General features: G+C 46.2%; 1 protein-coding gene across 1 annotated transcript in view; it reads right to left on the bottom strand.

Moving 5' to 3' along the window:
- Nucleotides 1-3,013: 3,013 nt before the first annotated feature.
- The window catches only part of THAP12 (THAP domain containing 12), a 299,454-nt gene continuing 288,631 nt past the window's right edge, over nucleotides 3,014-13,836 (bottom strand). Inside the window, exon 7 of the mRNA XM_044072831.1 lies at nucleotides 3,014-6,822. Coding sequence (XP_043928766.1) covers nucleotides 4,880-6,822 — 1,943 coding nt within the window. The 3' untranslated portion in view covers nucleotides 3,014-4,879. The remainder of the gene's footprint in view (nucleotides 6,823-13,836) is intronic.

Consider the following 13,836-nt stretch of genomic DNA (forward strand, 5'->3'; position numbering starts at 1 on the left):
TTTGCGGGGGGGGGGTTGAACCCCTGATGAAGAAGACAAAAATGCAGGCAGCAATCCTTTAAGCACAAGTTATCTGAACTATCTCTTGAATTAAAAGCTGGGCAAACAGAACAATCATTGTTTAGGTATGCCTCTCCTAAGCAATAAATGCACTCCATATGGGCATCATAATTTGGAATTTTGTGTCCACAGGAAGTGCATTTTTTAAAACTTGTTGGTTTCTCAGTCACAATTAACAGTAATGGCAAAGGAGGAAACTTTTTTATATGAAAAAATATATGGATCTACCTGACAAGATCGAAAGCTCACAACACCGACAACCACATGGCCGACACCACATCACCGACAACAGAAATCTCGACAGCGGAAGAAAACCATAAAAAAGGAACATTAAATTCCCTTTCAACTGCTAGCAGGGGGGCTATGCCCCCCTGCATCTCCCGTGGGGGCTCTGCCCCTCACACCCCCCGTAACTTTAATATACCAACTCCGAGATCACACTACAGTGCAGGAATGGAAATCTTTACATTCTGCACTATAGTGAGATGCTGGTTCCGCATTGTCGGCATTCCGAATGTCGATCATATGGTGTTGGCCATATGGTTGGCATTCTGGAGTGTCGCCAATGTCAGGTAGACCTATATATATATATATATATATATATATATATATATATATATATATATATATATATATAAGATTAGTGAACCACCAGCAAAGGTAGAGAGAGTACCCTACAAAGGGTAAGAAAAGAAAGCAGTAAAGAGTGGTACCAACAATGGTATGCAAGGAGATTACCAGAAAGGTAGAAGGAATGATAAAGACCTAACGTACAGAGAAAAAAAAACAACTAGAGAAGCTCAACAAGGGAGAGACAGGACAGCCGAAAAACTAGAATACAGTATTTTCTGAAAAATAACTACTCAACAAAAACCTTGTAAAAAATCTGAAACAAATTCCTGAGAGAGGATGTACATCCATTCAAGATGGTGGCAAATAAGATATGAGGTATTGTAGGCTACATGGGGCATTACGAGTAGAGGGAGAAGCTTGATAGTTGGATACGCAAGTCTGTGGTATGTAGCCGAGCCAGATCCGTAACCAATATGTTGAGGAAGAATGAAAAGGACAACATCAGATTATATTTGTGTAGTCTATGTACATCACAGCTTGCATTGTCTATGGTTCACTTCCTTTAAGGACAAGAACTCCTGGAAAGATGCCAAATGCTGACTGCTGGAGAAGATGAACCCAAGCACAGGACCAATTAAAACAGCTTCTCAAGTATTGTTGGTCTTTTTGGCTTTTCCCGGTTAGGGGTCGCCACAGGGGAACTCCAGTCCGGTAATGGATTGGCAGTAGATTTTTTATGGGGCCGAGTTGCCAGCCCGACGCCCAACCTTCAGCGAAGGCACGCCCCATTCACGCATGTCTTTCGGAGGCCCCTCGACCGCGGGGAGGACATGCAGACTCCACACAGAAGACACCTCCAGCCGAGAATCGAACAGGAGAACCTCTTGCTGTGAGGCAACAACGCTACCGCTGTACCACTGTGGAATTCTCAACTATAAGATCGATATTTTCTCTTTCTTATCCTCATTTTTTTCTTCTTCATTCTTCCATAAAAAAAAAAAAAAAAAGGTAACATCAAAATATTTCATTACTAGCACCAGTGACCCAACATGTAGTTATACAGGTGCAATGCCTCCCACTATTAAGCCTGTCACATGATTCAGCACGGGAGAGTACTAGTTCATCCGATAAGGAAAATAGCTTCTGCTTGAGAAAAACTTGGTTAACCTCTAAGTGTCAGAGATACTGTGAGCAAAACATGAACTTAGTGGCACTGCTGTTTACAGAGGAAAAAAAATAACAGAACTATTAATGACCATCATTTATCAGAAGCAACCTGCAGACAGAGAAGTCGAAGGACATATAGGTTCAAAGATTCCTGGAATTTGTCAATGCACACCTACTAGGGGTGCAAGCATCCTTTACTTGGTACTCAAAAATGAAGGAATATTGTTGTACTACCCCCCCTTGTGTAATGTCCTCATTGGTCAGATCAGATCACAAAGCAGTAGCCCTTGAAATAAATATACAGACTGAACTCCCAGCAACCCCCTGAGCCTTTAAGGACTTTCTCAGAGCTAACTTCCTCCTATCAAGTGAAGGCATAGCTAAATTCAAAGCCCCCTCCCCCCATAGTGAGAAACCACAGTAGTCTATGTGAAGTATTTACAGAAATCATGTACAAGTATGTAAATGACTGCACAGACACTTCAGTTTCAAAACAAAATAAACTTAGGACAAACTCCAAAACAAGCCCCTTTGGTGGGCCTCCTGTAGATGTATGTTGTACAACAAAAGAAAGCAAGTCCTATGCCCAAAAGATAAAAAAACTCCTCATCAGTCTCAACCAACAACTTGGGGGGACTAATCAAGTTCGACCAAAGACAACTTTGAGACAAAAAAGGCATTTTTCAGTTATGTAACCAACCTTAAAGGGAATACCCAACAGTGTGCTGAACTAACAGTAAATGGAACCTTCTGATACCAAGCTGGGGGATATAGCAAACTTGCTGGCTGATAAAATTTAGCTCCAATTTCACCCAGCATCACCCCCCCAAGTTTTCCCAACAGGAAATACCCTCTACGATTTCAGCCCCCAACTATCCTTAAAGAACAGGCCCTCACTGCACTCTCCAGAGCTAAAACATTGCATTAGTGGGTCCTGACAATATCCTAGGATGTCTCCTAAATATCTTGAAACATGGCATGTCAGGCATACTAGAACCCCTCTAACTACACCCTCCAGACAGGCTTCATCCCTAGGTAATGGAGGACTGCAACTGTTGTCCCTCTGCACAGAGGTGGATCCTCAACAGACTCAGGGAACTACAGACTCATCAGTTTGACTGATCTTATATCCAAAGCCATGGAAGGAATTATTGTGGGCCTGTTAAAGACATAGGAAATCTTCAAACATTGGACCCATCCCAGTTCAGTTTCATTAAGGGCAGGTCATGCCTACTAAACTTGGTGGACCTCTTTGAAAAGGTCACTAGAGCTATGGACAAGAGCCAACAGTACATACTGACTACCTAGACATGGCAAAGGCGTTTGACACAAAACTTCACTTGGGTATTCTAGACAAACTCAAAAATTTAGGCATAAATCCTGCTGTCACCTGATGGATAGTCAAATGGCTCACAGACAGGACACAGTTAGAATGGGGGAATCCACCTCCATCAAGAGGTCTGTTGCTAGTGATTTCTCACAGGGCTTGGTACTGGGACTTCCCCTGTTTGGAACATACTTCTCTGAAGCAAATGTGCAGGGCCTTTGGCTGACCAAATTTGCTGACAACTACAAGCTGGGTGCCATCAGTGAATTTCCCCAAAGATGCATATATCCTCCAGAAAGGTCTGACACAGACAAATAATTGGTGCCAGAACCATGGCCTAAATCTCAGTGCAAAAAATCCATAATTATAACCTCTGGGCAAACAACTGCCCAGCACTAAGAGCAGATGCAGTGGTAAAGGGGCTTGGCAACTCAGGTTTACAGTAACCTGAACTTTGATCACCATGTGCCCATGGTAGCGAGAAAATCCTTCTAAGTGGCACAACTTATAAGTAAGGGCATGGCATCCAGATCTAAAGAGAGAAGTCCCACTATACTCAGCCCTCATTAGACCAATGATCTAGTACAATGTACCCTTCAGCATGTACCTAACCAGACATTCACAACAAATAGAGCAGCACAGAGGTTCCTCACTAAAAAAATACAGGATGTAAATAATATGTCCTATGCGGACCACCGCAAAGCCTTATCCCTGTACCTGGTCTCCTACAGACTACAGAGGGGTGATCTATGCCCAACCTACAAGGCATTCTCTGATCTAGCCCTGATGGATTTGCTACACATTTGCAAAACAAACATTAGAATTACCTGCTCTAAGGATCTAAACTTAGTCTGTGACAAATACATTCTGGAGGGATAGGTATGCGTCTCAGATATTATCCCTTCTCTTGAACAAGCTCCCCATTCATGTACAACAGAGTTCTTTCCTAAGCCTGTTCAAACACAATTTGGACCAATGGATGGGAAATCTCAAGTTCACCCATGGCTTGCTGCCTGTGGCCATTACAGACAGGGGCAGTTTGTAGATGCCTTAAGTCACAGGCATATACCAAAGCTGTTCTAGCCCATGGGCACTGATAGTTGGGAAATTTGGGGCATGAATGGCTAGGCTGAAAAAGTCTCTAGGGCCATTACCCTAGTAACCGCCTATGATAAGGAGTGGGAGATATAGTCCTTGCCAACAGCAGCACAGGAACTACCAAAGAGAAACTTAGTCCACCCCTTACTTAATAAAAGGCCACAGAAAGACTGACAAATGAGATGAGTCGTAATTCGTACTGAAAAAGAATAATGAGAAAGCAAGCATCTCCATTTATTCAGCATAATGATGGAACTATACACTATAAAAAGGCGTGATCCCTTCAGTAAGGAGCACCTTATACACCCGCTCAGATAATGAGCCATGAAGCTCTTTTGTTCAAACGTTTTCCATATCAACATACTGACCTTACAAAGACCAACTTGCTTTTCAGTGACAGGGATTATTCCCTATGACAAATTATGCTCAGACCTTTTTGAAGAATCTAAACAGAAATCAAAGAACATACATCTGCTGCAGTTTAAAGAGTACATATGATTGTTCTTGCTCATAATACCTGTAATATAAACTGCCCATCTCCATAACTGTGATACAAACCTGCAGTATACCAAGTAGTTAAGAATGTTTACCTAAACATTCCATTAAAGAAATTTGGTCTAATAAATTTTCCCAGTATAACTAAGATATAAAATATCATGTTTGCTCAACCAAGTCAGAGTTTGAAGAATGAACAATCTCTTGTTGAAACTGTGTTTTTTCTGTACACAACTTAGTGTAATTGTCCACCATCAAATCCAAATCATCTTTAACATCATAGTTCACATTAAGTAAAGCTAGGCTACAAGAGCGTTGCTCCCTTGGAGTGTTTCTTAAGTATGCCTTCAGACGCTGTCTACCAGTTTCATATTTCTGATTTTCAACTTTTATAACTGGCAAGATGCACAGGATTTTAAGCAGGGCATACACATTTGGGAAAAACTTTATGTCTGGTAAATGAACAGCCTCATAAATTGTGGTTGGAAGCTCTACATCTTTGCCCCTGTGCTTCCATTTAATTCTCCAACAATGAAGTTCTGCAGAAAAAGTATCAGGATTAGGAAGGTCACTTTTATACATGTTTGCATTCTCTTCCTCTGTTGTACTGAATTTTAACTGTCCCATGACAGAAGGAACAAGTGACAAACACTTAAGGGCCTTTAGATAGCTTTCTGAGAAGATATCCTTCAGTTCTTGAATAATGTGCGTTACAGTTGGAACAGTAACAGCTGCTCTGTAGTAACATTCTGGGGTTGTTTCAGAGTCTACAGCACCCTGCTGGGCTCTGCGATACCTTCCAGGTAATTTTACCTGAATATCTAGTCTGGTGGCCAAGTCAGTGGCTTCTTCAAACCAAAACTCATGATATACTTCAACATTTTCTATTACTTCATTCAGAGAGTGCAAAACTGCTGTTAAACTACCTGCTGCAAAATAGACATCTGATGTTTGTCCTTGCAAATTTTTACCAAATGCTCTTGTAAAAGACAAAGTATTTTTCAGTACTACAACAGTCACAATAAAATCAAAGTCAGTCAGGATTTGAGACAAAACAAATGCTTGGTTTGTTATAGCTTTGCTCCATCTAAAAGATATGTCATTACACACTTCATCCAGATACATCACCATTGCTTGTAAGAGCTCAACCAGGATTTCAAAGGCGTCATGCCTTTCTGACCACCGAGTACGATAGACCTCTTTTAATTCCGCTACTTTTTCCTCACTGCTTTGAAACAAAACTGTGATTACATTGTCCAGCTCTGATTGCAACAAAGCAGACTGACGGAAAAAAATGAAAAGTTCTTCCATTGTTTCCAGTACTACAGTAACACCCGGAACAGGTATGGATTTTGCTAGCCAAATATTCAGGGCGCAGGATGAGCAGAGAGTACATACTGCTTGAGGATACTTTTCTAGAAGTCTAGAAGCAACAGTTTTCATGTTGTAGGCTACTCTAGTGGAACATGCATATGCCTGGCCTCGGCAATACTCCATACTAAGGCTCCATTTTTCTGTGATGGTATTCTGGAGTTTAACAGCCATTGTTTCAGTATCATATTCATAAGGTAAAAATCCTATAAATTCTTCTCTGAGATTATTGGCCTCATCAACAAATCTTATAAAAACAGGGAGGTACTCTTCATCAGCAATTTCAACCACTTCATCAGTGACAATTGAAAAGAAACGAGAATCACGTACTTCCCTGAGTATCTCTTCTCTGATATAGTACTCACAAACATCAAGCATTTCCTGCTGCTGAACACTGGAACAATATTGTGTATTAACAGCTGCCATTTCAAATTTTTTTCTCAGAACCTCATCACCAGCATTTATTCTGTATTCTAAGAGAGCCTGGAAATTGTCAGGAGTAAAGACACCATCTACAGCTTCACTGCCATGGCTATTTAATGGAATATTCTGCTTGCCCATCATGATTAAAATTTCAAATAAAGATTTAAGATAATCTTTGTGTTCTTTTTCCTCCTGGGTTAAAGTTGCAACCTCCTCCTCTTGGTCCTGTCCGCTGTCTTGGGTTGTGCTTTCTGTACTGTTTTCAGTCGCTGCCCGATTTACTTTTTCTTGTTCGGCATCTTCTTCAACTAATGGGAAGAAAAAAATGAACACTGTGAGCACAGCTACACTTTATAGCTGAAATAGTTCAGATAGTACATAAAAAGAAGTTATGTACTCACCATAACGTTCCATCTGAGTAGGTACTTCATTTGTCTGCAACCTGTGGGTATCAGATCCAACCTTGGATCCGAGCCGGCAGCTTCACTAGCTAAAAGATCCAAGCTCCTAGCTCCTCCCCCTACCCATAATCCCCTGCTGCCTACTGTATTACCTCAGATCGAGTTTGTTCAGTCCAAAAATTCACACCTTCGACAGAGGATCAAGTATTGCCTAACCTCATGAAAAATAAAATTTTTCAGGTGACCAGGTATCATGATATGGTTAGGGGGCATGGAGGGGGGGGGGTCGGTTGCAGACAAATGAAGTACCCACTCAGATGGAACTTTATGGTGAGTACATAACTTCTTTATCTGAAGTAGTTACTTCATTTGTTCTGCAACCTGTGGGACAGAGTCCCCAGCTACCTATAAAAATAACCATGGGTGGCCTTACGGAAGGATATTCCGAAGCACCACGGAGCCAAAGGAAGCCCTACTCCTCGAAATCATATCGAATTTATAATGGGAAATGAACGTATGAGAAGAGGACCAAGTAGCTGCTGAACATATGTCGCCCAGAGGAACCCTGGACCAGAAGGCTGCTGATGTAGCAATGGATCGGGTTGAATGAGCGTGGATTCCCATAGGAACTGGTTTACCTGAGGACGTATACAAGTGGATTATGCACTGAGAAATCCAATTAGCTAGGGTTACTTTAGAAATTGCCTTTCCCATAGTTGATTTGGCGAAAGACACAAACAACTGATCAGACTTGCGAAAATCTTTAGTCCTGTGCAGGTAGAAACGTAGTTGCCTGTGTACATCCAGTTTGTGCAATGTGTACTCCCCTTTGTTCTGAAAATTTGGGAAGAATACCGGTAAATTGATTGATTGATTAATATCTGACTCTGAAGCCACCTTTGGTAGGAAAGACGGGTTAGTCCTGAGAGACACTCTATCCTTGTGAAAAATGAGGTAGGGGGGTTTCATGCACAGGGCTTGGAGTTCTGAAACCCTCCTGGCTGACGTAATAGCCACTAAAAAGGCTGTTTTCCAAGACACAAATTTTAACGGAACCGAGGTGGCATGCTCAAAAGGTGGACTTGTCAAAGCTTGTATGACTAAAATTAAGTCCCATGGAGGAACTACCGACTTCACTGGTGATTTCAAAAGAAAAATGCCCCTCAAGAAGGTTTTGCATATCTTTGAAGATGCTATAGATCCCAGTCCATCTCCCACGTGAAAATGGGAAATGGCTGCTAGTTGTACCTTAACAGTGGAAGCGCTCGCTCCTTTTTGAAAGATTAGCGACAAAAAATCCAGAATCGCTGGAATAGAGACTGTAAAGGGATCCAGGCCCTTGCCTTCGGCCCAGATGGAAAAACGTTTCCATTTACTATTGTAAATTTTTCTGGTAGCAGGCTTATGGGCCGCCAACAGAATGGCCTTCACTGGTGATGAGATACCGGGAGTCCTAGCCATCAGAGGAACTGGATCAACCAAGCCGTCAGCTTGAGGTTTAGCAGGTTCGGGGTTTGGCATCCCGCAGGATGCGAAATCAAATCTGGAATGGGATCCAGGATCCATGGAGGAACTATACTGTGAGACCGCAGATAAGGGAACTAGATCTGACGAGGCCAGAATGGGGCTATAAGGATAACTTTGCTCCCCAACCGACGTGCTTTCTGAATGAATTTCGTCATAAGCGGGAGGGGGGGATAAGCATAAAGGAGACCGGGTGGCCAAGCATGCACCAGAGCGTCTCTCGGGGTCTCCCCTGAGGGGGGAAGTATTGCGAAGTACTCGCTGCACTTTGTGTTTGACGGAGAGGCGAAAAGATCACAGCGAGACCAACCCCATGCGCGGAAGATCTGCTTCGCAACTGAAGGATTGAGAGACTACTTGTACGGGGTGACAATCACCCGACTCAGTTTGTCCGCCAATATGTTGGACCGACCCGAAATGTGCGTTGCTACCAGAAAGCAGTTGGTGGATATCGCCCATTCCCACACTCTCATAGCCTCTCGGCAGAGAGGATAAGACCTGGTTCCCCCCCGTTTGTTTATGTACCAGACTACCGCCATGTTGTCTGTCGGGATCGCAATAGTCCCTAGAGGGAGAAGGTCGTGGAGAGCTTGCAACACCAAAAGCACCGCCCTCATCTCTAGGACATTGATATGCAAAGTGGCCTCTACGGGGATCCACGTGCCTTGGACGGTTCTGCCCGAACAATGCCCCCCCAACCCGAGGCGAGAAGCATTCGTGGTCAACGTGGCTTGGGGTGGGGGAAATACAAAGGGTCTCCCTTCTCGCAGCTCCCGCGAGTGAAGCCACCAAAGGAGGGAGTCCCTGCAAATTCTGCTCAGTGGAATAGGGGTGTTCAGCGGGTGAAACACTAGTGACCATTGAACTTGAAGAGTCCACTGTAAGATCCTCATTCGTAGGCGAGCATGAAGAGAGAGACCGATGGCCGCTGCCATAGATCCCAGTGCCCTCAGGACTAACTCCACTGCAGGAGCTGGGCTTCGAAGAAGGGCTAAGATCTGATGCGATAAGCTGTTCAGCCTGTCCGGGGTTAGGAAGGCCCGAGAGATGCGCGTGTCCAATTTGGCCCCTATAAACTCCAAAACCTGCACTGGCTGAAGGAAGGACTTTTGAAGGTTCACTGATATACCCAAACTCTGGGAGAGAGTCAGAGCATAATCCCTTGCAACACAGAGTTGATGCCTGTTGGGGGCGGCAAGGAGCCAGTCGTCCAGGTACGGGAACACCTGAATGCCCTGGAGTCTCAGGTGGGCTGCAACCACTGCCATGACCTTGGTGAACACCCTGGGGGCTGAGGTGAGGCCGAACGGGAGAACCCTGAATTGATAATGACTGTCTCCCAGCCGGAAGCGGAGAAACCTCCTGGATCGCCTGTCCATCAGAATGTGGTAGTACGCATCCTTGAGGTCTATAGAGCACATCCAGTCGTTCTCCCGAAGAAGGGGGAGAATAGACTGAAGAGTGACCATCCGGAACTTCTCCTTGGGAACGAACAGGTGCAGGGCAGAGAGATCTAGAATCGGTCTCAAGTCCCCCATCTTCTTTGGCACCAAAAAGAACCTGGAGTAGTAGCCCAATCCAGACTGGTCTGGGGGGATGGGCTGGATGGCTCTTTTTTCTAGCAGCTTTGACTTATGCAGAATGGAGAAGCTGCTGCCTCCCTTTGATCGGGTGGGACATCGGGGAGGCGCTTGACTTTGGGGGGTAGGTTCATGAAGGGAATGGTGTAACCTCTGGATATGATTCGGAGCACCCATCGATCTGTCGTGATGGACTCCCAATTTGACAGATGCTCCGATAAACTCCCCCCCGACTGCCTCCAGAGAGGGACAGCCGGGTAAGCCCTCAGGGCTGTTGCGCGGGCCTGTCCGAGAAAGGTTCCCTAGACCCGAAGTTACACGGCCCCCCTCTGCCTCTGGGCCGGCGTCCACCTTGTCCTCCTCTGCCTCTAGAGGACGAGGGGTCCGAAGCCGGATGGGACTGCTGAGACTTGCGGAACCACAACTTCTTTTGTCCCCTCTGATTCCTTGAAAAGGATCGTTGGGGATTCGAGAAGCGGACCCTGACGGCAGACAGCTTCTTCCCATCCTTCTCGCTTTGGACCAGCGTCTCGCGTACGGTCTTGCCAAAAAGCGAAGATCTGTCAAAGGGCGCATTCGCAAAGGACGCCTTGAAGGGTTCCGCGAAATCGCAAATGCGGAGCCAGGCGTGACGCCGCAAGACTACCCCGGCTCCGCTAGCTCTAGCGGCTCCCTCCATAGCATGAGAGAGTAGCCGCATGGACGTGTTAGAGATGGACTTTAGAGTGGCCATACGAGTCGCAAATGTGCTTTTATCAGCGACTGTCATGGACTCTGGGGGAGCTGCAGCATATTCCTTAATTAAGTCTCGCTGTAGCCTGATAGTGTGTGCCATATAGTTCAGCGCCTTTATGGAGAAGGTTGCTGAAGCAAACATCCGCTTCCCAATGCAGTCCTTCTCCTGAGATTCCTTATCCGGAGGATGGACCGAGGAACTCTCCTGTGCAAGTTCCTTCTTCGTGGCGGCCGCCACCAACATGGCATCAACAGGGGACCCCTTAGCCCAGGACTGCCTATCTGCGAGGGGGCTAAGAACTTTGTCAGGACGTCTGGGGATTGGCTCCACGGTGTCGGGCTCTTTCCACGCCCTGGTAGTGATCAAGTCCACCAGGGGGTCAGCTGGGGGGGACACCCAGGAGGTAGACGGGCCTGCCTCAAACACCTCCAGGAACACTGATTCATCTGAGGAAAGTTTTTGGGCAGACCACCCCCCTCTAATACGCAACATTTCCATGATGTCTCCAAAGGAGACATCCTCGGGGGGTGACCTTGGGGAACCTTCCCCTTCATCCAAATCCGTGTCCGTGGTGAGGGACTCAGGGGAGTCCAGGTGCCTCCTTTTACACTGCCGTTTGCGAGGCACCAACTAGGTGGGACAATCGGAGGAGGGCTCTCCCACGGGGTCCTGTTCCTCTAAGGGAACTAACTGGAGGGTTTGAGCAGGCTGTCCCATAGGATGGATGATGGAGGATAGACCCACATGCATAGGGGGAGCGGGAGGATCCGAGGCCCGGACCGGGGATCTGGAAGACCTCGACAGCACCCTCTACACTACCTCAAAAGCTGAAGGAGAACTACTTTCCCCAGGCTCCGAAAGTAGTCTCCTCGGCTCCGAAGCACGGATTGGCGTCTGAGCCGAAGCAGTCGGACCCGAGAGAGAAGTGTGCTCCGACCGACACTGCACCTGAGACACACCAATCCCCACGGATCCAATGCTCAGCCCCGAGAGCTAGGATCCGACACGCTCGAGGGTACGGTCAGCGAAGATACCTGAGCTATCGGCGCTGACGAAAGGGCCTGTATCCGATGACTCCAAAACCCTAAAGCGGGTCGGAGAAGGAGTGATCGGAGCAAAGAGAGGGACTGCGCTCCCTCCTGAGGGGGGGGAGGCAAGAGCACCCCCATCTGCATTTGGGTCTGCAGGAATCGACGCATCATCCGATCCATGTCCACGTCGCTAAGGCTCCTGGTCGATCTAGAGGAAGTCGTCGAGGCAAGCAGGGAGGGCCGCCTCGACGACCTCGAAGGAGACTGGTACTCCTCCTCCGGCTCCAACGAGAACCAAGGCGAACGGAGCCGAGAGGGGGAGGATCCGGAGACCCTCGAGGGAGAGCCAACAACTTTCGATGGGGGGGCTGAGGGGTGAGCCTCAGCCTGCCTTTTATGAGACCTGTGCTTGTCTTTCTCCTTATGTCTCTTTTCTTTGGAGACAGAAGCACTAGCATCCCCCGAACCCTGCACAGCAGAGGGAGTTTGAGTCCCAGGCAGAGTGGGGGGAGCTAAAGGCACCGGGGCTACGGAAGCAGCCTGAGCCTTCGAGGGGGAGGAAGAAGGAGCAGAGTCCTGGGGAAGTAAGCCCGCCAGGATCAGCTTGTTCTTCCTGTCCCTAATTGCCCGGGGATTAAAGGCTGCACAAATTTGGCAAGCCATTGATAAATGGGCCACTCCCAGGCACAAAACGCACTGAGTGTAGCCATCAGCTGGGGAAAGCTTATGGCCACACTCAGAGCACTTAGAAAAAACGGCCTTGGGCCCTTCAGCCATCTTTTTACAACACACACACCCAAACACTAAGGGGGGAGGGGAACAACACGCGACGCTAACGACTAAAAACTACTACAGAAAAAGGGTTCTAATACTCTAATTCTACTATGGGGAACAACACACACTAACTAAAAAATTAAATTTAAAGATATTTTCTCAGAGAGAAAAAGGTAACTATCTCACCAAGCCTAAGGAGCTCTTCACAAGTAGCTGCTTCAGCCGCGGCAAACTCGATCTGAGGTAATACAGTAGGCAGTAGGGGGAGGAGCTAGGAGCTCGGATCTTTTAGCTAGTGAAGCTGCCGGCTCGGATCTGAGGTCGGATCCGATACCCACAGGTTGCAGAACAAATTAAGTAACTACTTCAGATATAGCTATTTGCCTACAAGCTAAGAATTGAAAAAAAATTAGTCATAACGTCATTCTGCAATATATCTGACTGCTACATCTGGAAGGCTGCGCAGCCTCTTAAGAATCCGTGGAAAAAAATAAGAAGGGCAGAATTCTAAAACAGAGAACCTCAGAGTCATTACTTACAAGGTCAAGTAACAGCCATCCTTACTGTATTAGCTGATTTACAAGCAGGACCATCTATGATGGGGATTATAGCTGGATTTAATTTCTCTCTCCACCAATCAAAACTTGGCACCTTTCTTTGGAATTTTTCAAGCTCATGGACAGACTTGCACCAGTAACAAAGCATATCACGATGTCATGTGCTTACTGCGCAAGTGCACTAATCCCCCTACCTGCCAGTTTGTTTCCTGTCACCAGAGAGCACTATCTTGTAAATTAACAACAAAGATTTGGCGTCCCCACTGGTAACAAGTGATATACAAATATTAGCAGTTCAATACACAGGCTTAAGGCTGAGGGCTGCTGATGAGTGCCATCTGGATGTCTTATTTATTTATTTAACATTTGTTTACTGGGAAAGTCAGACTTGGAACAAAGCCAATTTTCAGCGGAGGCCCGGGGAGAAATGCTCCAGACGCATGTCTTTGTGACATGGGAGAAAACCAGAGCACCTGGAGGAAACCCACATGAACACAGGGAGGACATGCAGACTCAGCACAGAAGGCACCCCAGCCGAGAATCGAACCGGAGAACCTCTTGTTGTGAGGCGACAACACTACCACTGCGCCGCCAGAGTCTTAGGCTTGACTCCTTCAGTCTCCATTTGTCTACTGTGCATCTACCATTCAGATTCTCAGACAAAAGTCTTCCCCATCTTTCAGGTGTTCAGAGAAACTCTTCTGCCATTCTTCTTGAAT

Source organism: Protopterus annectens, chromosome 5.part1, assembly GCF_019279795.1.
Source record: "Protopterus annectens isolate FY-2018-M chromosome 5.part1, PAN1.0, whole genome shotgun sequence".
Lineage (NCBI taxonomy): Eukaryota > Metazoa > Chordata > Ceratodontiformes > Protopteridae > Protopterus > Protopterus annectens.